Source organism: Temnothorax longispinosus, chromosome 1, assembly GCF_030848805.1.
Source record: "Temnothorax longispinosus isolate EJ_2023e chromosome 1, Tlon_JGU_v1, whole genome shotgun sequence".
Lineage (NCBI taxonomy): Eukaryota > Metazoa > Arthropoda > Insecta > Hymenoptera > Formicidae > Temnothorax > Temnothorax longispinosus.
Window position 1 is genome coordinate 21,559,889 of NC_092358.1, and position 26,079 is coordinate 21,585,967.

The 26,079-nt window shown below is 46.4% G+C and overlaps 1 protein-coding gene across 1 annotated transcript; it reads right to left on the reverse strand.

The window, feature by feature from the left end:
• Nucleotides 1-680: 680 nt before the first annotated feature.
• Nucleotides 681-25,283, reverse strand: C15 (homeobox protein C15). The gene is made up of 3 exons (XM_071784941.1): nt 23,520-25,283; nt 6,948-7,170; nt 681-2,411 (listed from the first exon to the last, which is right to left on the reverse strand). The coding sequence occupies exons 1-3, from the start codon at nt 24,286-24,288 to the stop codon at nt 2,171-2,173; spliced, it is 1,233 nt and encodes a 410-aa protein (XP_071641042.1). The 5' UTR covers nt 24,289-25,283; the 3' UTR covers nt 681-2,170.
• Between the last annotated feature and the right edge of the window lie 796 nt (nt 25,284-26,079).

Here is a 26,079-nt window from a genome sequence, read left to right on the forward strand (position 1 = left end):
TTTACATCATTGCTTCACTTGAATATTTTCACAGTAGAATAACTATATATAAAAATTGATTTATATATAAAATATACGTTTCAGTTCAAAAACGTTTTAATAATTTTAAAATATTAAAAATTGTCATCGCAAATAAAAATGTTTTACCCCAATATTGGTTTTTTCAAATCAAATAATTCTTAATTTTTCTATAGCATAAAAAGCAACAGAGATATTGCAATATTTCGCGTTATCAAAGGAAGTAAATCACATTCTATATATTATAAACACTTTTCTATACGTCTAAAGACACGCGTTATTAACCCGTATGCTCTGAAATATAATAACGAGAAGAAATTACTCGCCACGAAAGTCATTAAATTATTAATCGTCTCTTGAATTATTTCAAGTTTCTTAAATTTTTGTACTAAGCTTTAGACATAAATTGCTTTTACGTCAAAGTTCGTTGCAATCGATGCGATGATGCTCGAGATACCTGTGTAAAGGGATCATTAAAATATTTAATTATCCGCAAATCAAAGAATGGATCGTTGCTTATTAAGCTAATGAAATTATTACTGACGCTGTTACTAATTGTTTCGGCTGTAATCGGCGGTAATTCCCGTGCTCTTCCCACGCAGCCTGTCGGCGCAGTCGGATTCTCGCAAGGATGTGTACGGTTAGATACCGAGAGGAACGAGTAGCAGTTAAATCATTTTATATGCATTTCAATTTTTTTCTCGTATATACAACGTTACACGTACTTACATAACATCACATCGTTCGCTATAATAATAATTATTACCGAACTTAACTTAAGGACATACCTAGTCATACGACGACGATCGTAATGTACGGTATGTATGGTTTATTTTTTTAGCAGTATATATATATATATAATAATAGTATTCCGAGATATATATAATATAATCTTGATTGCATTGTGTGCCGCGTTGCAGCGCGCATGAAATAATATATACAGGACGTATCTAACAATCAAAGAGAACGTACGCCGTCGGTACGTTGGCACGACAGCGCTTCTGCGTATACAAGTATTTCATATATCGTACAAGTATAATGTCTAATTACAACTATGGCGTCTAGTATGTACACGGATATGTCACGTCAGCTGTTCCGTTTCGGGCCCGCATTTCACATCTAACGATAAGAGATACTTCTTTTATTCGATGGAAGAAAGTCGAAAATCACATCTCTTATCAGTCATATCCCCCCTCCCTCTCCCCAATTAAGTCGTTCACCCCGATGCGTCTACGACATAAAATTTAAAACTTACCCGGCCGCTTCTCTGAAATGTGACGTTAAATAAGGATGTGAACACGGATCTTGAGCTTCGCTGCGACTTCACTCGCGCGACCAATGATTTCTCGACGATGCATAATGCGGGAAAACGTACAGCTTCTCTTTAGGAAAGATCGAGTAACTCAGCACGGGCAGGAGGAGAGAGGGGGAGGAGGTGGGGGGACGGGGGGAGACATTATCGAACGTCCGGCCCGTTCAACGCGATCTGGAAATAACGTTTTGGAGGGGCCACTCATCTCCGCGACTCTATTTCGTCGGGTCGAGACACGTACATGTCGATAATGTCGCGTCAATCGAGGCTAATGACGATAATCCTCGCGTCGCGAGAAGAAACGGACGCTTTTAATGCGACCCGATTGTTCGTACATGATAAATTCACGACGATTATCGGCGCGCCTCGCGCCGCGCGATCGTATACCGCGCTGGTTAACTGCTCGAACCGTGACAATTATATATGGCAAAATCTCGAGCCGTGGCTAATAAGTGATACAGCTCTGAGTATGTGATGTTGTAAGGCAATGTACAATCGATTTTTCGCGGTGCTCTTTAGGACGTTCGTGTTCGATGGTGGTCGCCTGAATATCGTAAGGCAGAAGGAAGGCGAATGCTAATAGCCTACAATCCGTAACTATTCTAAAAAAAAAAAAGGAAACGGAATAAAAAAATCTCTTGTTGTTATTATAATATCTCACGATCGGTCGATGAATGAGTATTTCCTCGTTCGCTATCTAAAGCAAATTAAAAATAAAAAAAAAAGGAGGAAACCGAACGTAGATCCGGCTCCGGATTCCTGATTCTAGACGCAGGGTGGGACGAGGAGGATGAGATCGACGATTCACTTAACGAGAGTTTCTCGGATCGTCGTCGCGCTTCAGCAAATCGGCTCGGCCAGGGGCTGCGGCGGGCCGTAAGGGGAGGCCCATTGGCCGACCGGATGAGTTAGAGCCGTCGTCGATGCCTGCTGCCTGTCCAGGCTGGACACCGGGGCGCCGCCCGGATGCCCGGACACCGACGTCGGATACGCCACCTTGCCGAGGGCCTCCGCTTGCAAGGACAGCATCAGTCGATTCGCGGCTTGCCTCTCGGCCTCCCTCTCCTCCGCCGTCTGCCTCCTGCAACAGAATCGCGCGGCGTTGTTCCAGATTAATCATTCGCCCGAGACCTATAGAACCGAAAGTTACAATAAAGTCAAAGTGACGGTTATTTCGACTTTCTTGTGACTTAGTGTTCTACTTGAGGACTAAAACTACCTTTATATCCGACAATCTGATCGTCGAAAATATCATTTAGCAGAAAATCGTGTATTTCCTCGCGCTTTCCCTCGCGTCAGTTAGACTTTCTAATTAAAGACGTATCGCCGGCCCTCAAATTGCATTTTCCGTAGTTGCGCAAGTTTGTACGAGGATGTGGCTTGTCGGGAGAAACTTCCTGGCTTTTGACACGGTAGTCTATGATATAAATCGACTATCCTAGCACTATAACCGAAGTTCTCAACTGCCGCGCCGCGCGGTGCCACCAGGATCGCCGTAAGGACGGCCTTGCGCGAGGGGAGTGAAGCCTCGACTCGAGGAGGAAACGAGGCGGAGTAAAGAGACGGCGAAAATAGAGTGGCGGTGGTTGGGCGGAAAACAGAAGACGGATGTAATAAAGCTAATTCGATTCGTCACTATAGCGGAGCGCAGGCCACTTTGCGCCGCAGGATCGTTCGCGCAAATGTCTGTTTTCTAGCGTTAAGTCTATTAGGGCGCCGCAAAATGGCCGACTCGTTCGGTAAGGTCGATAGAGCTTGCGCGGCACGACCGCCCGGCGTGACGAATGTCGAATATAGCGAACCCCAGAGGTTGCCTCAGGATACAACATCGTTTGTTAAAATCGTATTTCCGAATGTCGCGCCCGTTAAAAACACATTTTCTTCATTTTTTTCCCCCTTAAATCCCCTGAAAGTTACCACATCCCGGGATTATAGAGTCCAGGCGCGATTTCAACGGTCGCGAGTTTCTCGTGGACGTCGCTTCCGTGACAGGATGAATCGGGTACCGGCGGGCGTGCCGCGGTCGAGCTCTCGACTTGATCCCAATGTTTTCCCCGCGTTTGTGATCGTTATAATTTCCTAAAACTGGTTCCTCCGGCGTAATGCTCGTGGAACCTTCTAAAGACCGGTGGCGGCGACCGCTCGTGTCCTCCTCACGAATTACGCCACGTTCCCGGGCCTATCGCGGCGCAGGTACATACCTCGTTGACCCTCTTTTTGCCCGCCTTTTCGGCCGCGAGTTGAGCAACGCGGGCTCAACGACTTCCTGTAATTTTCTTCACCCGATACACGGAATAAACGAGCTACCCGGTGCCGCCGCGCGGCGCGGCGCCGACGATCGCTCGCCTTCAAAATTTACTTTCCGATTCCCTCGACCCACTTCGTCGTAATTCCCGTTGTTTATCGTCGGATTGATCTCTTCTTGACGAACGACCGCTAAGCGGAAAACAAATCGCTTTATCTCGTAAACGAGTTCGCGTAAAAACGGCGCTTGCGCGTTCAAACGAGTTGAAAGATGTGGCTGATTTCTAAAAAGATATCTAATATTTTATTATTCATATAGATTTTAATCACTGTATATCGCGTATTATCGCGACGCGAACGAATCGCAGGTCGAACAGATTTCGAATTAAATTATATGGACCGTTCATCGCACGTTTCGTTACCGCGACAATGGCAGGGCGGAGACGAAAGTATAGAAAACGCGTAAGATTTAGCGCGTTGTCACTTTTATTAGCTTTTAGGGCAATTGAATCTCGCTCGTCCGCGCCCGTCTACGGGATCCGTTGCGGCTACGCCATTGCCGGCAGTGACAGGTGCACCTACGCCGCTGCAAGTAATTAACGCGGTTAGCGATTAATAATTGACGGCGCCGTGCCGATTACATTTTGCAGCCCCGACGCAGCCTCGCCCTATTCGCTGCGGCCGGCATAACTGTATTCTCTCGCAACCTGGGACACATTACTCTTATCTTTATACTTCGGCGCACGCTCGGACCCCCAACGAGCGCGGCGCGCGCTCGATGCGCGAATATAAAGCACGTTCTCGCGATTCTTTCTCTTTAATTAACCCGGGCTGCGTCTCGTAATTTTTATCGTTATTTACGTTTCATTAATAGCTTGACCGTTGCAGATTGCGTCGTGTCTTGCATCTATATTACTTTTGCGTTTTCGCTTTTCGAGCTAGCACGTTCCACGAAACGCGAGTAAACGTCGGCCCTAATAAGATAAGTTAAAGATAAAGCTGAAAGCGAGTCGATGAAACTCGCTAATCGCACTGAATCGCGACGCACAATACACGTACCGATTGATCCTCCTCGCGCTACCTGTACCGGGTACATTACGCGCGTGATATATCGTGTCGAGTCTGCGAATCGAATGTTTGAACGGTTACCGGCCTGGTCCTACACCGTAACCGATGAATGTTTAACGAGGGGAATCGGTGGGGTCTCGCTCGGGCCCGGCGGAGATCGAAACGATTCAGCCAACGGATTCGAGCGTTTGACAGTTTAAAAGCCAAGAAGCTCTCGGCGGAGAGAGGTGTAGGGGCTAGGGGCTGAAAGAGGTGACGGGGCGCGGCGGAGGATTGGCAGTCAAAGCGAGAAGCTGCGACCGACAGGAGGGGTGAGAGAGAGAGAGAGTGCCCGATGTGCGGCGATGGGAGGGAAGAGACTACATTATGTACGGGACAGGGCTAAGCTGTTAGGTACCTGAATTATTGAGACCGAGTTATCTCATCTCTGCCTACAGTCATCTCGTTACTTTAAACGCAGCTGCACGCCGGACCGTACCGCGCCGCGTCGCGCCGCGCCGAGGCTTACGTCGCTTATGCGTGGCCCTCCACCGAAATTCCTGCGACTATACCTTTGTTTTTAACTCTTTACGGGCCAAACTATTTCTCGCAAATAAGCGGAGAACAAGTACTTTGTCCTCCGCAACTTTATCTAATCGGCTGGTTTAACATAAACCAAAGAATTTTGATTACCGCAATGTATACCGCAATGTATTATGTCCAACTCGCAACGTAAGACCGCAAATGGTTAAACTTGAACACTATCGCGAACGGTGATCTTATATAAGATGTAAAATCCTCGAACAAAAAGAAAATGAAAAGCGAAGAAATTACGAAAGACCTCTCCGATTCACCCTCTCCCGTTTTCCACTTTGCCGTATAACGGTGCGGCGTGGAGAAAAAGTCGAAGTGGAAAAGTCTGTCGTGCGCGCGCGGTGATGCGTTATTGATCGCGCGTATGATTACCCTGTCGTGCGTGCGTCTTTAATTAAAAATGATGTACTTGTCACTCCGGCGTAAAGTTAACTCGTCGTAACATTCTAGACAAATGTACCTGTCACGGCGATAACATTTCCGAGCGTACCGCGACAGATAATGCGTGTCGTCGGATTCTAAATTGAATTTCACGTCTGCTCTCCTCTCGCGACGACGAAAAAACTTTTCGGTCACCTCCACACGGTGTACGACACCGTAAGTCGATTCCGGAACTTTCGCTCGTTCGGATCAAATCAGGACGCAAGTCGTTCGTATTTCAATGTCGATACGTCCGAGTTACGCAAATGTTGAGAGTTTTTAAAAAAGTATATAGGACGAATTAAGCGAATTTATATTTCCATTGCAATCCGTAGTGCACATTTTAATAGACAAATAAATAAAACATATTTCTAAACTGTACGCGTAATTTTAAATCACTTTGATTCCTAAAAACAGATCAGAGAATTGAATAATAGTTGTAACCGAGTCTGCAAGACTTCGACAAAATTATCGCCAATAAAATTAGAAATGTTCATACTTAAGCCCAACGTCGTTTTCAGCTACACGCTGCGATGCTGTTGCAAATAGCATTCGTTAAAATTAAAAGAATTTGTGATTCTCGATCTTTTTTAAGAAGGTATCAACGAGGTAGATCTTCTTCGGTGATTGCGACATTAAAAATGAAGCTTGTCGAAATTGTATAGGTTTTAATTTTTAATGAACCGTCTCCCTCACACAAAGTGATTATAGAAAATCGAATTCAAAGGACAAATAGAGTCTTGAATCTGAGGTTCGTGGCTCGTTCGGGAAACTATCGCCGTCTCTCCGAAAACTTATCCGCAAGTTTACCGCTTTATCACGGCGTTTCGTAGAACGATCCAAGGACTTCACGGCACGACAACGATTTTAGAAATCCTGAGACGAGGGAAACGTGGGAAGGGGTTCGGAATACGGCAAAGTATATTGTATACGAGTCCTCGAGAATGTCGCCAGGGTCCTCGTCTCGCCGCCGAGACGCCCCCGGTATCGGGGACCCGCGCTACGAACGAGCCCCCTTTTATCTAAATGACGTGTTTTTGTCCTTCCTTATCTTGAAGAGACTCCAATACATTTGACTGCCAATGCGTTTACAGATATAGGCGTCAGGCCACGACTAACCCGCTATTAACATTCCGAGAACGCAATTCTCGAGTCGTATTTTCCTCCGAAAAATTCATTTGTCACGGTAACAATGTGCCTCGACAAAAGTCGTCGTTAGTAAGAGTCAAACTAAATAGCTGATAAACTCCACGAAGAGAATCCTATCGCGGTTTTGCTGCAACCGAAACGGAAATGTCGTTCGAGCACTCACCTCCATTTCGTCCGTCTGTTTTGAAACCAGGTCTTCACCTGCGCGTCCGTCATCTTCAGCGACTTCGCCAACGCCGCACGCTCGGCCGAGGCCAGGTATTTCTGTTTGTGAAAGCGCTTTTCCAGCTCCGCGATTTGCAGCCTGGTGAAGCTCGTTCTCGGTTTCTTCCTCTTCGGTGGCGTCCGATTCTGATAGGGATGACCGATCCGCCTCGGAAACGCTCCTAAATCAAGGGGGGAAAAAAGAGCACTGATAAGCGTTGTTTCGAACACTGCTGGCGACATTCTGTCGCTGTTACGTCAGCGCGTATCTCTTACGGTATTCTTAGCAGACGAGCGCTTAAATTGAAAAGATATCGTCGATATCTTGAAGAAAATCGTAGTTAAAAGGACATGTAATGACCCGTCGTGAGTCATAAATAAGAGAATTTGCTTGAAATACTTGAACGCTTGACACATTAAACAATTGTCATAATTTAATCGAGTCGCCTTTTCTTATTCATGCATCTGAATCGTTATAACATTAATGATATTATCGACGGTTCGATAGAGAAGACAAATTCGAAACCGGGCGATATTGCAATTTATAATATTTGTTGAACGCCACTCTCTGTCTCTCGTTCGGCATCGGTCCGTTCCGCCCTTCTATTATATACCAGATAGGCAGCTGTCGGAGTCATTAAGTCGCTTATCTCACTTGTAGTAATAGCGCGCGAGTAACGAGAAACTACGCTAAATGCCCCGTGCGTGCGGTTGTATTTGCATACGTAATGAGAAGGTACACGACATTACCAATTTCACGAGACCAATAAAGGAGCGAAGAATCGGCCGCTTAGATACGATAGCGACCTGTGTACGAGATATCGCAAAAACGATTCGCCTGCCCTCCTCGACTTCTGCTGCGACGGTTCCCCGCTAATGGATTGGAACGCGGTCTCTCCGGAGAAAATCCGAATCGCTGAGGCGAATTTAGCGTTTATACTTCGGCGATTATTCCCGCGATTGTCTCCCTTCGTAGATTTCATTCAAGCCACTCGCCGAATTAATTAGGGGATTAAGAACGAAATGCAATCTCTCGCGGACACGAACGGAAAACCGTTCGCGGATTATAAAATAGTATCGTCGTTTGCCCAACGCGAGCCTGGTATTTGTTTTTGCAATACCAACAGTCAACATACTTATTTCGATGCAATCCCGAGACTCGGGATGGCGGGATAATCAGCGTACGATATAACGGTTTACATTTCCAACTTTGATTTACTGCTAAATAATACGAGTAATACGCTTCAGAGACCCTCTCATTATGCCTCGCATGAGCTCGATCGAAGGATCGCGTGCCTTTAAGTGATATTTATACAAATACACACGAATGAGCGCTGGTTATTCTATGGAGGCGCACATTTTCCGACGTGAGTATGGAATAGCTAAAGAATCAGTCAAATTTTTTTACCAAAATAGGAAATGGACCGGGTATCTCTCTTCATCTCGTCGACTATCGGCCGGACCCCTCTTCACAATTTGCTGGAAACCGGAGGAATCATCGTTAAAGGGTAAAAGGGCCATCGAGCGAACATTATCCTATTATGCGCCCCCTTTTTCCCACCCCTGCCCCGTTTTGCGCCCGTCCTTTATCGCCACTCCTCGTCCAGAAATATATCCCGTCGCGCGGTAATCGCGAGAGCGATCCAAATAATAATCTCATTACCCGTTCATTTGCGATTCCTTATCGATCTGTAAACGTCAAAATGTGTATCAAGCGAACCCGCAATATCTTGAGCCTAAAAATAATTAATTCTGTCTATATATAAACGATACGATCTTTAATAGCTCTTAAGTGGGGAATCGAATTATGGCGAACGTATAATAAAGAATAAAATGCAGAAAGAATTCCGTGTGCGATTAGAGATTCATTAGCGGGCACGATTAATCTCGATTCCTCGTCATTTACGAGAAGTGCATGATTTATGTGTCGCGGATTAATCAACGATCCGTGGCGATTATAGAGCACGCATTAACATATACGTGCGACACGCAATGTGATATTGCAATTGATATATACTTATAATTGATTTGAGAGCTGCACACACGGACACTCGCGATTGATTTCTCACAACTGTCTCGCGCATGTTGACAGGCGGTGTCGAATGGCGATATAATTATGGCGATGTAATTATGACGATACAGCGAGCACCGTGAAAGGACAAATAGAACCCATTCTTGCAACCGTATCGCGTCCGATTCCCATTTCAGGATCCTTCCTCGCGGCGCGGCGGCGAACTTAATACGTGGAGCTTCGGCTTCACATTGGCCTCTCACATTCTTATTCCGCGCGCGCGAATGGCTTTCTTGCGTCATTGCTTGCGCTTATTAGGACGATAATCGCATAGTGGCTATTATACTTCGTTCTATTATCGCGGTATACTAGTCTAGTAGCTGCGCGCTGACGTGGTCTCTTTCTCTCTCTCTCGTGATCCATCCGTAATTACCTTCCTTCGCGGAATGGTCAGACACACGCGCGATACAAAGATCCGGACCCGCAAAGCTCCGACAGAACTCTCATGGAGCGGACGAGATGATGGAAACGTTTCCACGTGACGCGTCGGTTGGCGTAAATAGATACCCACCGACCATTGTATTTCTGTAAAAAAAAAACACGAGTGCCTATCTCTTTAGCAGGAGCAACAGTAGGGTGTAAGATCGCTCGCCTTTTACTCGGTATATCTACGTGGTAACGAGAAAAGAATAAGAACCAAGTGGGGACATTCTCAAGGTATCATATTGGTAATTTTTATCATGACAAACGTCGATCATTGTCCATTATGTTACTAACTCTCGTAATCTGCATAGTGATTTCTTCCGCGGTCGTTAGTCTTGTTCCATCACATTTAACGCTGTGAACGCGAGTCTTCACACTTATACTTTTTCCGTTTTTTTTTTCTTTTTGAAGGAGAATCTTGGCGAGTTTTAGCAGAAACTTATCGAGAATTCGACGAATAACGATGTTCATTATCGAGCAGCGTATATACGATCGATAACAAAGAATTAATCGGCGTCTGTTACGACGGAAGAAGAGGTGACCAGAGCTTTCGGTATCGAGTATATAAGAAAGAAGACGGTCGTCTCGTAAAACCAATTAGGCCCCGCCTGCCAGCCGTAACTCAGCGTTTGACGATAACACTCTCGATTTCTGTTAATTAACTGCGTTTAAGGCGCCGCCCGTTTTCCGATCTGACATGTACGTAAACGTGAGTGTATAGACTGCTGGCTCGCATCGCAAGCGATATTCGGAAGGAGTTAGGAGTTATACCTATATCTCGTACCTAGCAGAGGATTAATCCGACATATATTTCACGTAAAATATATGCATATATAATTTGTGTATCCAAATAAGTCGGCAAGAAGAAGCCTAGGACTTTGTTACGGAGATGTTCGATTTGTTTACGCGAAATTGGTTCGTGCAGCTCGATCGCGGCGCGCTTTCGTGTATCCAGCGATATCGTCGTACCGGTAGCCCGATTGCCGGGTAGTCAGTTGTCGTTAGCGTGTTTAACGACAGTTCAGTCATCGCGATTTGTCGGATGGTTAAAGTCGACTTCGACATCGCGCGCGGCGGTCGTTTTACCATGCAATTTCGGTCAGGTATATACTATGCCGGCGAATCTTTGCGGTCGAAGCGTTTAACTCTGTCGACAATTCTCGATGTTAAGGATCACTGACTCTGTCGAGGCGATATTTCTGAAGAAAATTTTTATATTTTTATATTTTTAAAGTGATTTTAAAGAACCGAATAGTATAGTATCAAGGGATGACTCTTTTATTCCTGATGGAATACAGAGGAGAAGATAAAGAAAAAAATAACAAATATTATATTTTCGATTATACCGTATTATTTGGGAATAAAACATTTAAAAATGCTTGAAATATTACAATATTGTTTATAAATCAAAGCATATATATGGCCCATATTAGGAAATCATGGATTTTAGAAAATTGGAAATTATTCAAAATGGAGATCAACGTGATAAAACTTATTGACATAGATCAGTATCTAATATAAATACAGTTTAATAACAGGAAATTCCTTTCAATATAACAAGCTGCAAAGTCTATCGCGAGATTTGCTCGCCGCAAAAGACCGTGGCAAGGGCCTGCCTGCGAGGTGGTCGTAAAAACAAGATGGCGGCGCGTCACTGCAAAATGGTCGGCGTAAATAAACGGCACAGCAGCCTTCTAGTAAAAATTATCGACTGTTTTTTTATTCGCCGAAGTTTCGTTTGGCTGACCGTTCTTGTCAGCGGAAATGCCTGCGTCCGATCTGTCGCCCTAATTTCCATCTTTTATCCCAGCACAACAATTACCGTTTGCCTTAACCGATATATCGAGAAATACTACTGTTCTATTTATCAATTAGTCACCATGTATTTTCGTCGAACGATTTCCGTCAAATCTAAAATACTTTGCTCGTCGATTAAACCACTCTGATCATTCCGACGCGAAGAGTCGCACTTTACAAAACCAACCAACCGTTCGTTGAACGTACTTAACAACGTGAGTAATAGCGAGTACCGGTTTCGCGTCATCTTAAAGTAGACACGCCGGAAGTGAACAATTTGTTCACCGATAATTCCCACCGTTCGCGTGCGGTAAGTACTCGGCAGTTTATGACCGCGGAAGTATCGTTTCCGTTGTCTTCTACGTGCATTTGCATCCTCTGGATTCAATGCCGGCGAAACGATAAGAGAATTTCGGAAATATAAATCGATTGCCGAAGTAACGATAACCAGATAAAAATCCCGGGATATAACGCGGCGTGGGGAGAAATCGGGGCGAAAAAAGCTCTAATCAGGATTGGCAGTTTTCCAACGGTGACGGTTCCTGAGAACCGCCGCCGCGACGGTTTCGTCCTCGGTGACCTACTGAGCTTGTAACATAACCTTTGCAGCGGCGCTCTGCAACGATGACGATTCCTCCCGCGACCGAGAAAGAGCCAGGTCGGGGAATCGTCCGCGATGACGCAATCCCCTCGCGCCGCGCTGCGCGCGCGCTGCCATGCCATCGCCGCGATGCGACAGCAGCGGGCGAGCCTAGAGAAAGTCATTACTCGGAGAGCACGTTCTGCCCAGTAATGGAGTTTGCGGCCTTCAAAGTAAATTGTTTTCTGCGCGCGGCGCGGATTTCACGACGACCGGTCGGCCGTCGTCGTTGAAGAGGAGAAGATCCCGCGACGGTTCTCCCGCGAATTCCCGCCCACCCGTCGCGGCACTTGTCGCGAAGGCGCGCGCCAAATCACGACGCGAATCCTCTTAAATCCCTCCGGATAATCCTCTAAGTCCTCTGTTTATCCTCTTTAATCTCCGGCTAATAGTTCTCGAACGTTATCTGTCACCGTTTCGGTGTCCAGGTAAACACCCCCAGTCCTTCCAACAGATATCCCAACAGATATTTTTCCCGACCGATGGGCACTCTCTTTTCTCTACCTGTCGTTCCCCCTTCCCTCGTCGAGAGTCGTTTCCCCGTCCCGCCCGTGATTACAGATCTTAATTGTTCTCGGATGTTAGAGCTGCATGGACCTGGAGGAGAGCCCGTAAATGAAATAAAGGTGCAAAACACGCCGAGTTTCGCACTCGCGAGCTCGCTGTGTGCATGGTTACAGCGCCGGGAGAGAGAAAAAGAGACTTGCCCCTGGACATGCAATTTCAGGTGCAACGTTATCTGTAACTGAATCTTTACGAGGAATCGTGTACTAAAGAATTCCCGGGCTCCTATACCGCGACCCGCTGTAAATCCTACACGCGCATTCAGAAAGCGCCGATGTACGTACACGATCACGTGCGTGCGCGGACGTTTATATGTACGCATACGCGCGCGTACCTGCCGATGGTGTAATTGAACCAACATAGCGGACAGGCTAAATGGCACTAAACGAATTCGTGGAAAGCACATACCCCATCCTATATAAAATTATATTCTCCATAGCCAACCCTCGCTTAATATCGCGATCTCAGATACGCCTTCCATTCGCTCGGTTATTCAGCCTCAAAATATACTCGCCATTTGGTTTTTCTCCCTTTTGTCTCTCGGCATTCTTTCCTGGTTTAGAATCTTGCGATTAATAAGGTTTGATATATGCATTTGATTACCACTGCATTCTGACGGAAATCATAAAAAAAGAGAAGTCCATTTTTAAAGCCGCTTTGCCATCTCCCGGGCAAGGACGCACAGTGCACGATAAGTGGAATATAATATTTCCAGCAACACACATATCTAAGGCAAAATTGGACACTCTTTCCGTAATTAAAGTCTTTCGAGGAATCGCGGCGAAGTGTTGCCGCTCGTATAAGGTACACAGGCCTTGCAAAGCGCAAGGATAACTGCGGCGCTGTTACAGTAATGGGAGTGCTGGGTGCTTTGTTAGTGCTTAACTAGAGGAAGGAAAGGAGGGGCACACGGGGCCGAGGGAGAATGAAAACTAAATGTTTCCAGGAATGTAAAGTCGATGCGGTTCCAATCGAGAAAATTGCTCAAGAGCGCCCCGAGTAAGAAACGCCGAGTGTTACAAGTCTTTAAATTTTATCGTCCGATCTTCGGGGAAGATTAAAAAAACGAATCTCGCGCGGGGAGGAAAAATTGCAAAAGACGTCGTCTTGTTTTCTGCCGATACTCATTTAACCGTAAGGAAGAGCGACGAGAAAACCGTCAATGAACAGATGGCTTCTTCGTCCCATTCACGCCTCACGTCCGAAGATAACAATTCGAGATGCAAGGAGATAAAGTAATGAAAATATCTTTTAACGACAGATTTTAATCAGATATAATCACGCCCGTGTACAACAATCATAAAATTAATAATTTTACGTCGACGTATCGCGCTCGCGAGATCCGACAGAATTTGCTTCTGTATACTTTAAGATTTAGTTAACCGACCATTACGTAACGTCGAAAACTTTGGAATGCACGGATGGGGGCTCCTCTCGCGTCTCGCGTCGATCGGAAAAGGGAAATGTGAGAGTCGCACGGGCACCGATCATTTCTCAAACTCCATAACTTGATATAGACCCCTCGACCTGGATGACGGCGGAGGGAGGGGGGGAAACGAGAGACGGGGCGAGAGGTGAAGCAGCGGTGCCTTACATTATCGATATTACGAGGCGTCGATAAAAAATCGCATAAAATTAAGCAAGCTCGCACGTGTTCGCGATAAAACTCAATACCTTTAGCCTGCGGTGGGTTGCGTCAGTGGTTCTCACGTCCGCTTTTCCGCCGCGAACGAGCGTTTAATCTGCTAGCGAACATTTTTAGAGCGCTGTTACATGCGGTTTCAAAGAGATGCTGTATAGTCAAGCGATCCTTATTCTTAACTCTTAGCTGTCACGACTTTTGTTCCTAAAACTTTCCAAGTGCAGCGCGTTTGATAGCCCCAGATTAATCAGAGGATACGTTTTGCATGTTTTGTGATAGATTATATTAATTAATAACGTAAAGTTTCTCCTTATTATCTATGCGTCGAAGAACGAATAGGGCTTCTCCCGCTTCAGACAAAACCGAATTATTTCTCAGCAAGATGCTACACTATTTAAAGTTACCCTCTCTCTTATATGGTCGTCATATTTATTTAAGTATCATAAACTGCGGCTCGTACATTTCCCCACGTATACTCACATATAAAAGTGAGTTTTTCATGCGTTGTATTTAATCCGTTAATTATATCTTCATTTTTCGCCAACGCGTCTGTGACTTTTGACGCATTGTAACTCTTACTACTATAAATGGTATTAATTTTAAGTGTCCCATAGATTACTTTAGGCTTAAATATCTTGAGATTAATATTTACAGATGCTATACCATGCTCTCACGGCGAATGGATTGCTCGAGAAAAGTACAAAGGATAACGTTCGGTAAGTTCGCTCGCCGGTCATCCATACGTTATGATAAGCACGCGGCGCGATCAAGGTCTGGCGAAATTCACTGTGACGTGCCGCCGAAGACCCGCCAGCAAATCCCGTCGATTTCTCCGGGGACCCGAAAAAAATCGCGAATGATATGCCGGAAACCGTAACGCTCTCTCTCTCCCTTCCTCTCGGCGCTAGTTCTGGTTCCGCGCGATAAAATATCGTCACTGTGCGACCCCGCGTTTTTTCGACGTGCTCGTGTCAAAAGATTTGCCGGGCCGCGTTTTTCCGCGGCCTCGAGGGAGGTTCGATCGACGCGGGAGATAGGGGCGGATTCGGCCGATCTCTCGCGTATCTCACACGCGACAGAGTACAGACCGCTTGTTCCGAGCGGCCGGACGCCGATCAATTGACCCCACGCGAAAATATCGCGTTTTACACGCGCGATTTGCCCCTTCGCGCTCTTTTGTCGTCGAGCCTGATGAATTATTACAAGCCTAACGAGGTTTGCCAGCCAGACTTTGCAATGCGTATTAAGGCACGTAATTTTTAGCGAATAAATCTACTAGCACAATTGTAACGATAATAGTAATAATGGTGATATAGTAACATATAATGATATAGTATATTATTTTACATAGATGTGCAATACAAAGGAGTATATACACTATAATTAAATATCATAAAAATATAAAATTAATAGTATATTGAAAGAATATGTGACAATATCTGTAAATGCAAAAAGAAAAAAAATACATAGAAGGTAAGTTAAAATTATACAAAGAAACAAAAAGATATAAAATTCATAAATAAACCAAAAATTTGTAAAAGAGTAAAGACATAGAGACTGGCTATTAAATGCATTCAAAGATCAATTATTTGGATTAGTATATAAGTTCAATATCGAGCGTTTTATTTAACGCCAATATTTAATGCATGTGATGAGAGACAGAGAGGGAGGAAACATCTTTCAAATTACCAAGAGGATATTACAGCGAGATTATACTATCGTTCATCTCTAATTTCGCCTAATGCAGCGGCGATGCCTTGTAGGGAACGATCCAAATCCACGGTATCTCGCTTCGTTCAGAATCGTCGCCAGGACGTTTCGGGATGGACCGACTCGCTCGCTCGTTCGCTCGCTCGCGTCTACGCGCTAATTGTCCGCAGCGAAATTAAACTGAAGTCACGTTAATTATATAACTCCCTTCCCGCCGCGCCCGTTGTTCGGCGCGTAACCCATCGGCGGTGGCTGGGCATCGCGACCAACGAACGTGCGAGCAAACGAGGGGGGGGGGGGGCGGCGATGATGGACGAGCGCGCCTGACCTTACGGGGGCTGCCAAGCTCGCCCAGCGAAATCCCTAACTCAACGCTAACTCGATCAGTCAACGCCCACCGTGGCCCACACCGTGCCCGTTGCTCGGCTCTAATCTGCCTCCAGATTAATTACTACGTAATGCCAGCCTGAATAATTATCGTTTCTACGGAAACCCGCTCGCGCCCGTATACTCGCATGCGTGCTTCCGCGTTGCGTTTCTTCGTCCTCCCTCCTCTCGCTCAACCCCATGTGTCAACGTTTATGTACACGTGTACCGTGTATTTCAATTCTATCAAGTTCTATTAGATCCGTCGAATAATTACCGAGGAAGGACGAGATGTATTTAATTAAAGTAATTCAGTTATGGATATTGTGATTCTTGTATTTTCTTTGCACGCCTCATTACAAGTTACGGCCGACGAGGGTTGTTACTGCGGCAAAAAAATACTTCGAATATTTACAGTAGAAAGTCCGATGTTTCGATTTTGCAGTTACGCGTTCACTGTACAAGAACGCGCCAAACGCGAGTGCAGTTACGTTTTACACGCATCATTTATCTCGGTTATTGTTTCTTCGAATACGTGTTCCCCTTACTTCGAAGGCGAAGTTTTAAATCTTTTTCATTATTCCAGTATTATCGAGACACGCTGCCAGGGAGTTCGACTTTAACTCAATCAAATTTAAATAATGTAGTCGTCAATTTTCAACATAGATAACAAATACTTATCTTTCACTGAATATGTCTTTTAAATGACTCAATTCCGCTATTACCTTATGCTTAATAGATTAATATATCTCTTTTTAATTAGCAATCGAATATCTTTCCTGTCAAGAACAATTGCAATCAAATTTCAAAAATAAATAAGTAAATGTTACTGTATTGAAATTATTTATAACTCAACTCAATAAAATTATCAAGAATGCTTATACTTACACATATATAAATCGTGATCATTATTCGAATTGTTAATTTGCAATAACCAAATTGATTTTCTTACTACGTCTGCACTGTATTCTCGAGAGGATATTTTTGTATTAACGATCTACTCTACGCGTCTTTACTGTCGAGCAACTCGTACGATGCGATGTGGGAGCGGCGTGTCGCGAACCGAGTACCGTACCGGGTCAATTGCCTCTCGCGCGTTTATGTTTCCGCTACGAACGATCCGAAAAATGAAGTGCGGGCTCTAGCGCTAATAACACAGCGTAACCAGAGCTCCGCGGCGAGTGCAAAATTACGCCGAATACCGAGAAACGTTTTTCCGCGCGCGCGCTGCGCCTCGCGGCCGTTCACGGGATATTGACGCAAGAAATTTCGAAGCCGCGGCTATACTACTGGCGGCACAGGGCACAGACGATTCCGCGCATTGAGGAGCCCCGTTCGTTTTCTCGACCGATTCGCGATCGGTAGTCCCGACCTTGAGCCCTGCTCTTCTCGGCGGGCGGGTTCCCGCGCGCCGCAATTTATATATCACTGAAATCTCTTTCCAATTCGGTAGCCAACGGCGCCTCGTCGTAATTCGTAATAACGTATCTACCGCTACCGTTCGTGGCCACCGGGATTTGCCGGCGAATCGGGAACAAAACGAGCACGTACGAGCGGTTAAGTGACTACCCCGTAATTTCTAATATTTCATTTAAAACGAGGAAGACGCGCCCGAGTTCCCGACTAGGATGGCCCCGGGGGCCGCTGAAATATTATAAATTCCGGGTTGTATACGTACCTATAGCGCGCTTAATTATTCGTATACATTCTCGCGCGCACGGACATACGTATATACACATTTGGACAATTTCATTGGCGAGAAGGCGCCGCGCCGCGCCGCGCCGCTCCGGCCGGCATCGGCGGATTCTGGTTTTCAGGTTTCGGTCACGCGATGCCTTTTTTCTCTGTTCCCGGTACCCGCTTATCTCCGGCCCGAGGCACTCCACGGCGCATCGACACACTGCGCCGTTTCTGTTTCCCGTATACCTTCGTTTTGTTTTGCCGGTCGTATACACAAGCTAGACTCCCCGTCCGAAGTCAATAAGCATGCCGATCGTCCTCGCGGCAGCTCCCGAGGCCGCCCTTCCCGATCGCCCGGAATCCTTTTGTACGTGGGTAACGCTGCTTATTAAGCGTACGCGACGTCTCGCGACGTTACGTAAGGAATGGCGCCCGGGTTCGCAGGAATTACCGCTTAACGAATCGCCCGTGTATAGGTACGTGTGTTTCGTGCTGCGCCGCGCCCGTGCCATTGTGCCGTAACCATTTCCCAGAAGGGCGCAAATCAGAGGAGTAATATGCGAACGTAAAAGTGCGAAGGCCTAATTATTATTGAATGCCTCCGTGCGAGGAGCGTACATTGTAGAAAATTACTGTTGCGGGAATAAGCTAACGCTCGGGAGGGGCCCCGGTTGGGCCCCGGCAGACTCATCGCCGCAACGCCCCGAGGATCATCGGACCCGTTTCTGGCCCCGCGCGTTGCGCTGCGTTGCGTGGTGCTACAATTGAAGAGTTCAATTAGAAACCGGTCCAAAAGTGCCGAGAGCTAAACAATCGAGACCAATAGTCGAAGCGCCGTTCGCATTCGCCGCGAGGCCAATGTGTCATTCTAACGCGGTCCAGTCGTCATCTCTATTATACCTTTCAGCTCGAAATATTGAAACCTCGGAGAAAAACGGCTGCTCCGTTCATTACATATTCCTGCGGTACTCTTCGATGTTGCGAGTCGCGAGGTGACGGCGCGAAACGAAACGGCGATAACATATGAACTTTAACAGGTGACTTTGCCGTTTAATCTTTTGCACTCTTGGCATTTCATATCCTGTTTTCAACGTGACTTCCCGATCGCGACCTACTCTCAACTTTCCGTTTCAATTGACTGTCAGTCAATAAAGTGTCCATTGCATTTACCGAAAATAAAGCGGATTCTACCGAGATAATTCTATCCTTCGAGAAATCCCGATACGTCATGCCAATTAATTGGAGATATAAAGCACAGTCGCGCGAAGTAAATTTCGCGCCGATCTCGGGCCGCGTTCCCGAAAATAAAAGTTGAGGAAGTCATTGTGAGATATATATGTGTGTTGCGGGTTTACGATGCTTCACGGCGACTATTTGACCTATTGCAATTTTCGAAATGCATTCCCCTTGCCAATTCACGAAGAGAAGTATCGCAAAGTGTGGACGCGGGTTCCGGAGCATTCGTAGAATCGTTCGAGCCCACTTTTAACGACGAGCCGTCGTTCTGCCAGCCGCATTGGCGTAGCGGCGCGTGCAACTCCCTTTTCGTGTGTGCCCCACGAGAAAACATTTCTTTCCCAGAAAGCTATCGCGCCGATACGGAGAGCCGATTCGAGCCAATATCGATGAATAATTATTGACAACCCCAAAAATACAAGCCATAAACTTCATTTCTCGTTGAAACAAATCCTAACAGCATACGTCCAACGTGATAACATATTTCTTTAAGATAATAAAAATTGAAAAATTGACAAGAACTGGACGAAGAAGTAATGCGTCTTTATTCTTACGCGAGCTGAATTATTTTTACAAATGCATTGTTCTTATCATTATATGTGCACATACGAACGATTTATCCTGATTATATGTACGTTGATTATGAACGCGCTATTTAACTTATTGTCGCGACCGAGTGGGCGAAGTCGTGTTACAAGTGAATGATTTATGTATTGCCACGGTCATCATCAATTAACGTCACAGCAGATAAACGCGAGGCGCTATAAAAGGTGACACAACTCCCTTTCGTTCGTTTCGCTCCGCGCTACGCTAGTGACCGAATGGCTCGAAGAGAGTTTTTCGGCTCGCGATCGGAGCGAGACCATTATGTCAAATCGGCGAGATTGTTTCTCTGAACGTAAATTGCAGTCCGCTTTCGTATAATAGTTACGTCCGAATTTTATAGCGCTAGTTTCGTAGCGCCTAATTGATCGGAGAAACCTTTCGGACCAAAACGCGTCGTCAAAGTTTCTCTCCGTTTCGCCGCGCGCCGTGCTGAGACTCTCGTTAAAGAACGATGCAATCGATACGACGTCTCACAATGTCGACGTAACGACAACGTCGAGGCGAATCGAGACAATTAGCGTTTGTCTCCCGTTTATAATGGTTTCGGATTTACGTGGCGTCTTCGTAAAACGTGGCGTTTCCGGTCGAAACCTCTCTCTTTCTCTCTCCGACTCTAATCGAGCGCCGCGTGTCATTTCAATGTCAAAGTGACAGGTGGCGGGACGTAATAGAGGTAAAAGAGGTACAAAGCAAATAACCGGTGATTACCGTTCGTCCGTCGAACAAAACGTTATGCGCTTTTATATATTTCACGTGAGTTAAAAGCGCGTTTTCTCTTTCCGCCGATCGATCCGACTAATGTTCCGCGATGCCAATCCGATCGGGCGTAATATGCTAAATAAATGGCAGCAAACGCGATTTACATTTTCGCCTCGTTTAAGCGATCGCGACGAAAACAGATCGCGAGGGTTTTAATTATGCAAACTGCACGTTATGTTAATTATAATGCTTACATTATCGCTCTCGCGATGTTCCCTTTTCCTCCAAGAAGACAGATTGAATCGCATCGGGCGTCGTGTTATCTATGACATCTATGTGTAGCAATTATTAATGCGTTTTTACCGGTTTTTACAGAAGATGCCTTCCCCAGGCCGCCTAAGGTGGTTCCCTCTCGAACCCACAAATCTTGACACGAATTAACGATGTGTGCTTTTCGACAAGTGATTAATTTTCGACACGACGTGCTTTTGCAACTGGTCTTTACATAATCTACAATCGAGAGACCGATATGTCCGAGACATATCATGCAAATATCACCAGCGGGCATTGTATCACGATCGACATTCGCGCGTAACGTCGTTACGTGGAAACGATCGTTTTGAAGGATTACTTTGTTTCATTGCGCCGTAGCGTGTCGGCGCTCTTCTCTTTGGGGCATTTAAGCGTACTTCGAACGAAATAATCGGGCGAGAGAGTAATGTTGCTCGTACGCATAAATACATTTCACTCACGCCACGCAAGTAATAGCCGGGTTTCATTACCCGCACGAAAAAGTCGGCATTCGAGAATGCATCGGTGTAGACGCTAATTATGTATTTTGCACGTACCTGCATTTTAACGTTTACACTTTTTACGTCCTTTTCCCCGCGTGGCAATGATCGCGCCCGTAATGATGCCCTGGCGCGGCCAACATTTCCCGTACCGTATTTCTCCCGATTAAAGCAAATTAAAATTATATGCCTTTCTAAGAGAGAGAGACAGATACGTATGCGAGTTCAAATTGCATTTGTAAATTATAGATATCTCGAAGGCACGCGGGTGAAACATGAGAGGGCACCGGGTAACAGAAAAGTAAAGTTTCTTTTTAAAAGCTATCACATTTATATTTATATAAGTTGTACAAAACGGTTGTCCCCCCCCTCCCTTCCTCTCCCCCTTCTGGTTTCGCGAAATTCTTTTTATCGTAACTGATATTTCACGTCGCGCTTTGAAATATCCGAGAGAATTTTTGGCTCAAAGTTCTCTGTCCTTCGCGATAGATATGTAAAAATAGCGATTAGAGATCGCTAAGCGCTTTAGATTAAGTGAACGAAAAGGGTTATCGAGCGAACGGAACGGAGGTAACGTGACGACTTCGACTTGTCCGCATACCATTAAAGTGTCACTCGGTGTCTTCGACGATTTCGTACCGGTCTGATCGCGACGACAGGGCGAGTGAATAATTCGCCGCTGATGCATAATTGATATCCTCTATATACGGTTAGCAGTCGCGAAGCGCGCGCAGTAATGACACCAAGTGGAGACCCACGCCTAAGCCCGGTCGCCGTCTAAAGATATACCCATCCCAATTAGAGGAATTGACATCGGTGATCGCCGACGCCAACCGGGGAACGCCTCTCGTCGCTCTCTCGCGTCGCTTTATATTTCGTCACTCGATTCTATCGAGCGGCGGCGGCGCCGCGGCGGCCGGTCGTCGCTCCAATCCCCGTCGGGATAATACGGAATTAATAATATCTGACAATCTCGCTAATTGCACGAATCATCTGTTCCTTCTGCATCGTGTTAGCCAAGTACGCGGAGACACGTATAACTCGATCGGACACGTATCGCGTACGATCTCGTTACGGAGATGGTCTAGTAATGTATTCACACGATGGCGAGAGAGATAAGTAAGGTATTCAGATCGGCGATGTTTAATAATTAACGTCTCTTTTTTCTCCGCGGATACCGCAATATACATATAGTTATGCGAATTAATTATTCGTAGAAACGTGACACTTAAATAATTGCAGATATTGCTTTTATTAGACGTCGTTAAAAATCGATTTGTTCGAGAATAATTCGAGCGCGTACACTCTGTTTCACTTGTAAATACATACCCCAACTCCAGAATTTAATAAAAGGAGTTAGAAATTGAAGCGTTTTTAACTCTTAACTTCAAAGCGTCAGTTCGCTAAAAAGCGTCGCCGCCGCGATAAAACGGGGCTCGGTGCAATGCACATCGAGGTGCCCGCGGCTTCGTAAATTACACGGCGCGTTCGAGAGAACCAGTAGAATGAAATACTTAAATTTCCGTTTTCCTCGCTGCTCTCGAAAATACTTAAAACATTATTTACTCAAGGCAATATCATCTCGCACCGAAATCAAGATACAACTCACGCAACGAGATAACAATACCGGAACAACGAGCACCGTAGTAGTATGATAACGATCAGCGTACGTTCACCGAGAGTCTCTTACTCCATTTCTGAGACTGCTACTTTCAGGACAAAACATACGTTGATCTGACAAACAAAATGTTCTCTCATACTTGGCTTAACAATAACATTAACTGGTCGTGCAGTCCTGAGAAAAGAGAGAGTAATTAGCGGAGACAATGTACATGCTTCTTTTATATCGAGAAGCATCACTGAAGCCTTGGCACTTGGTACCCAAACTGACCCCATAGCCTGAAGTAAAAAGGAGCAAAAGGCTTCTGGCTGAGGTTTCCTTATCATATCGATGTCTTCATCCGTAAAAAGAGTTCTTAACGTTCTTAAGCAAAAGTCAAGTTACATAATAAACTCAATTTAAATGCGACAGAACGTTTAGCTGTAAGACATAGGGTAAACTCGGGTAAGATGGCCATACAGGAAAGATGGCCAACCTATGTTCTTTCAATCTAGCTCGCCATGAAACATCGAATAAACATGAGTTGGCTATCTTTCCTGTATGGTCATCTTACCCGAGTTTACCCTAAGCACCATTTTATTCCAGATGACCTGCCTTTCAGATCTTATCAGCGCAATTTCAACTTATGCAGTGACATTTCAAGTTAATTTACTCTTATGCACGTAATATTAACGCGCGCGCGTACCTGCCAGTCTGTCCTTGAGATGAGGATGCGCCTGCAGAGGGTGCGCAGCGAGGTTCGCCAGGATGCTCGCTCTGTGCAGACCGGCCGCCGCGGCTTGTTGCTGGCTGTGCTGAAGGGCCTGCAAACTCCAGGGTGGTATCAGCGCCTGTGCGGGCAAGGCGCTGGCCGGCGCGCCGTTCGCTCCGGGTGGCCGGTGCGCCGGTACCCTTATGACACCGCCGCCGGTGTAGATAAAACCGGCGGGGAAAACTCGGAAAGGGGCGAGGAGATCCGCCGTCGACGTGCAATGTACGGATGAGGAGGAGTTGGCGCGAGTGTCGAGCGTGCTGTCGTCGTCATCCTTCTCCGACAGTTTCTCCTCGGCGTCGTGGCCCCAAGACCGCCTGCCGTCGTCGAGAACGCCACCCGAGGCCGCCTGGTTGTTGTTGTTATTATTGTTGTTGTTGTTATTGTTGTTGCCCTCTTCCCAAGACCACTTCCTTTCCTTGTCGCTATCCGGTTCTTCCGAGGACGGACTCTTGGGATTCTGGACGCCGCTCTCGCCAAGCAGGCGACTTATGCTGAACGGATGGCTGCGGGGAGGATCGTTCGCCAGCGTCCTCGCGCCGGTTTGACCGGGAGGTGGCGAAGTGGAGCACTCGGAGGTCTCCTGGGACACGTGGCGGCCATCGTGGCTCGCGTAATTTCGCGGACTGCAGCTCCGGGAATCCGAGTCGTCCACGTTAATCTCCTCCGTTGCGTCCACGTCGCTGTCGCCGTGCTCCGACATGATCCCTCCTCCTCGCGAACTCGGCACTGGTTATCGGAGACGGTGCGCTTCAAACAATGGATGTTTTCATCGAGCCGTCTGCAGCGTCTACAGCGATTCGGAAAGTGACATCGATCGCGACTGCGTGGGACGATCGAATAAGTGAGAGTGGGATGTTGATGGAGGTGGGTGATCTCGTAGAGAATTTGCCGAGGACTAGATTATGATTGTATCAAGTTCGATGCGACGAACGTTTGTACTTATTGCACGAGCGATTTAATTCGGGGCACCTCGTAAAATTTCTGTTGAACGACGGCCATTTTGTTTCTACCGATGTCGGTCCTGTTTGTTCATCGGACGGAGATTTTATCAGACATTTATTTCTCTTCCCGAACCTTTCCTCGCGAATTCACTGTCCCTGTCGTTGCTCCTTTTCTCGCAACTAATCTAAGATACAACAGTCCAACACGGATTCCACTGCTTTCGTTCACCGACTCGATTAGCCATTGGTCCTTCTTGATATTCGAACAACCAATTTTGTGTCTGTCGATACACCAATTTCCGTCTTCAGAAACTAAAATCCATTCGTGAATGACGTCTCTGTTCGATAAGGCAGATCGGGGACCAACGAGCCTCTCTCAAAGCTGGCCTCTCCGTCATTTTATACAGAAATCTCTGCAATTCCGTGGAATAACCACTTCACGCCGGTTGGAAACGTTCCGTTGTACTGGAAAGATTTTTCGAAACTCTCGGAAAAGCTCCGATCGCACTAAACCGGATTCTTGACAGGTCCTTCCGATCGCGGGCGCCAGAACAGATCAGCTTCTCTCGAGCAACACTTCACGGACGAAAACGCACGGCGGTAAGAATTTTGCACCTCGTGGAAAACATAACAGGTCGCTCGCGCCTAATATCCGAACGGAAGGGGGATCCCCGTTCCGTTCTCCGTTTCGTTGAAACTCGGTCCCCTCGGCTTGACCGGAGTGTCGGCGAGTGCGTGAATCCGGGTCGGTCGCGTCGAGAGAGACGGGACGTTGTGAGGGTACCGGCGAAACCAGGTGGTTTATCCCTACCAGAGAACGGTGAGACGCGTCGCCTACTCGCGTACGTACGTATCGCCCGATCCTGCCCACCGTCGGCCGGCTGGCCAATCCCGCGGCGGCGTTGTACGCCCACGGGCGCGCGCATTGGTCGCTGTTAAATTGATACCTATTTAACATTTAAGCAGAATGTTGCAGGCGATCGCCTTTTTCCTCCCTGTATTATTTATTGCTCGATCGTCGTACCTCCTTTTTTCGCCCCCTACTCTTCTCGCTCGCTCGCTCCGCCGCTTCTTCCTTTGCGTTTCTTCTCTTACCGCGTTCTTCTTCGCGGGGGCTGTCTTATAGCTCATTCTCTCTTTCTCTCGCTCGCTCCCCGGGTAGACTCGTGTCCTCATCTCGCCACGGCGCGGCGCGGCGCCGCACCGCGCCGCGCCGCGCCGCATCCAGTTGAGGAAGAGCGGCGGGACTTAATTACGGAGAATACTCTTGTTGCTCTCTCTCTCTCCCTCTCTCCTTTCGTTCGTTCGCCCCGTCATGTTATCGTATCATGAACGCCATGAAGAGAATGCAAGAGCAGCAGTTGCATTCCTCTTTAATTTTAAACGTACGAGCGAATCGTATGAGCGAACGTTCCGTAAAAAAAAGAAGAGGCAGCAATTTTATTAATATTTATCAATCCGAATTTCAGAACACAAAATCTGGCAGAAGAGCCGTATCGCGATGGTCCGTCATCCAATAATCCTGGCTCCTTATTCCACTATTATCCAAG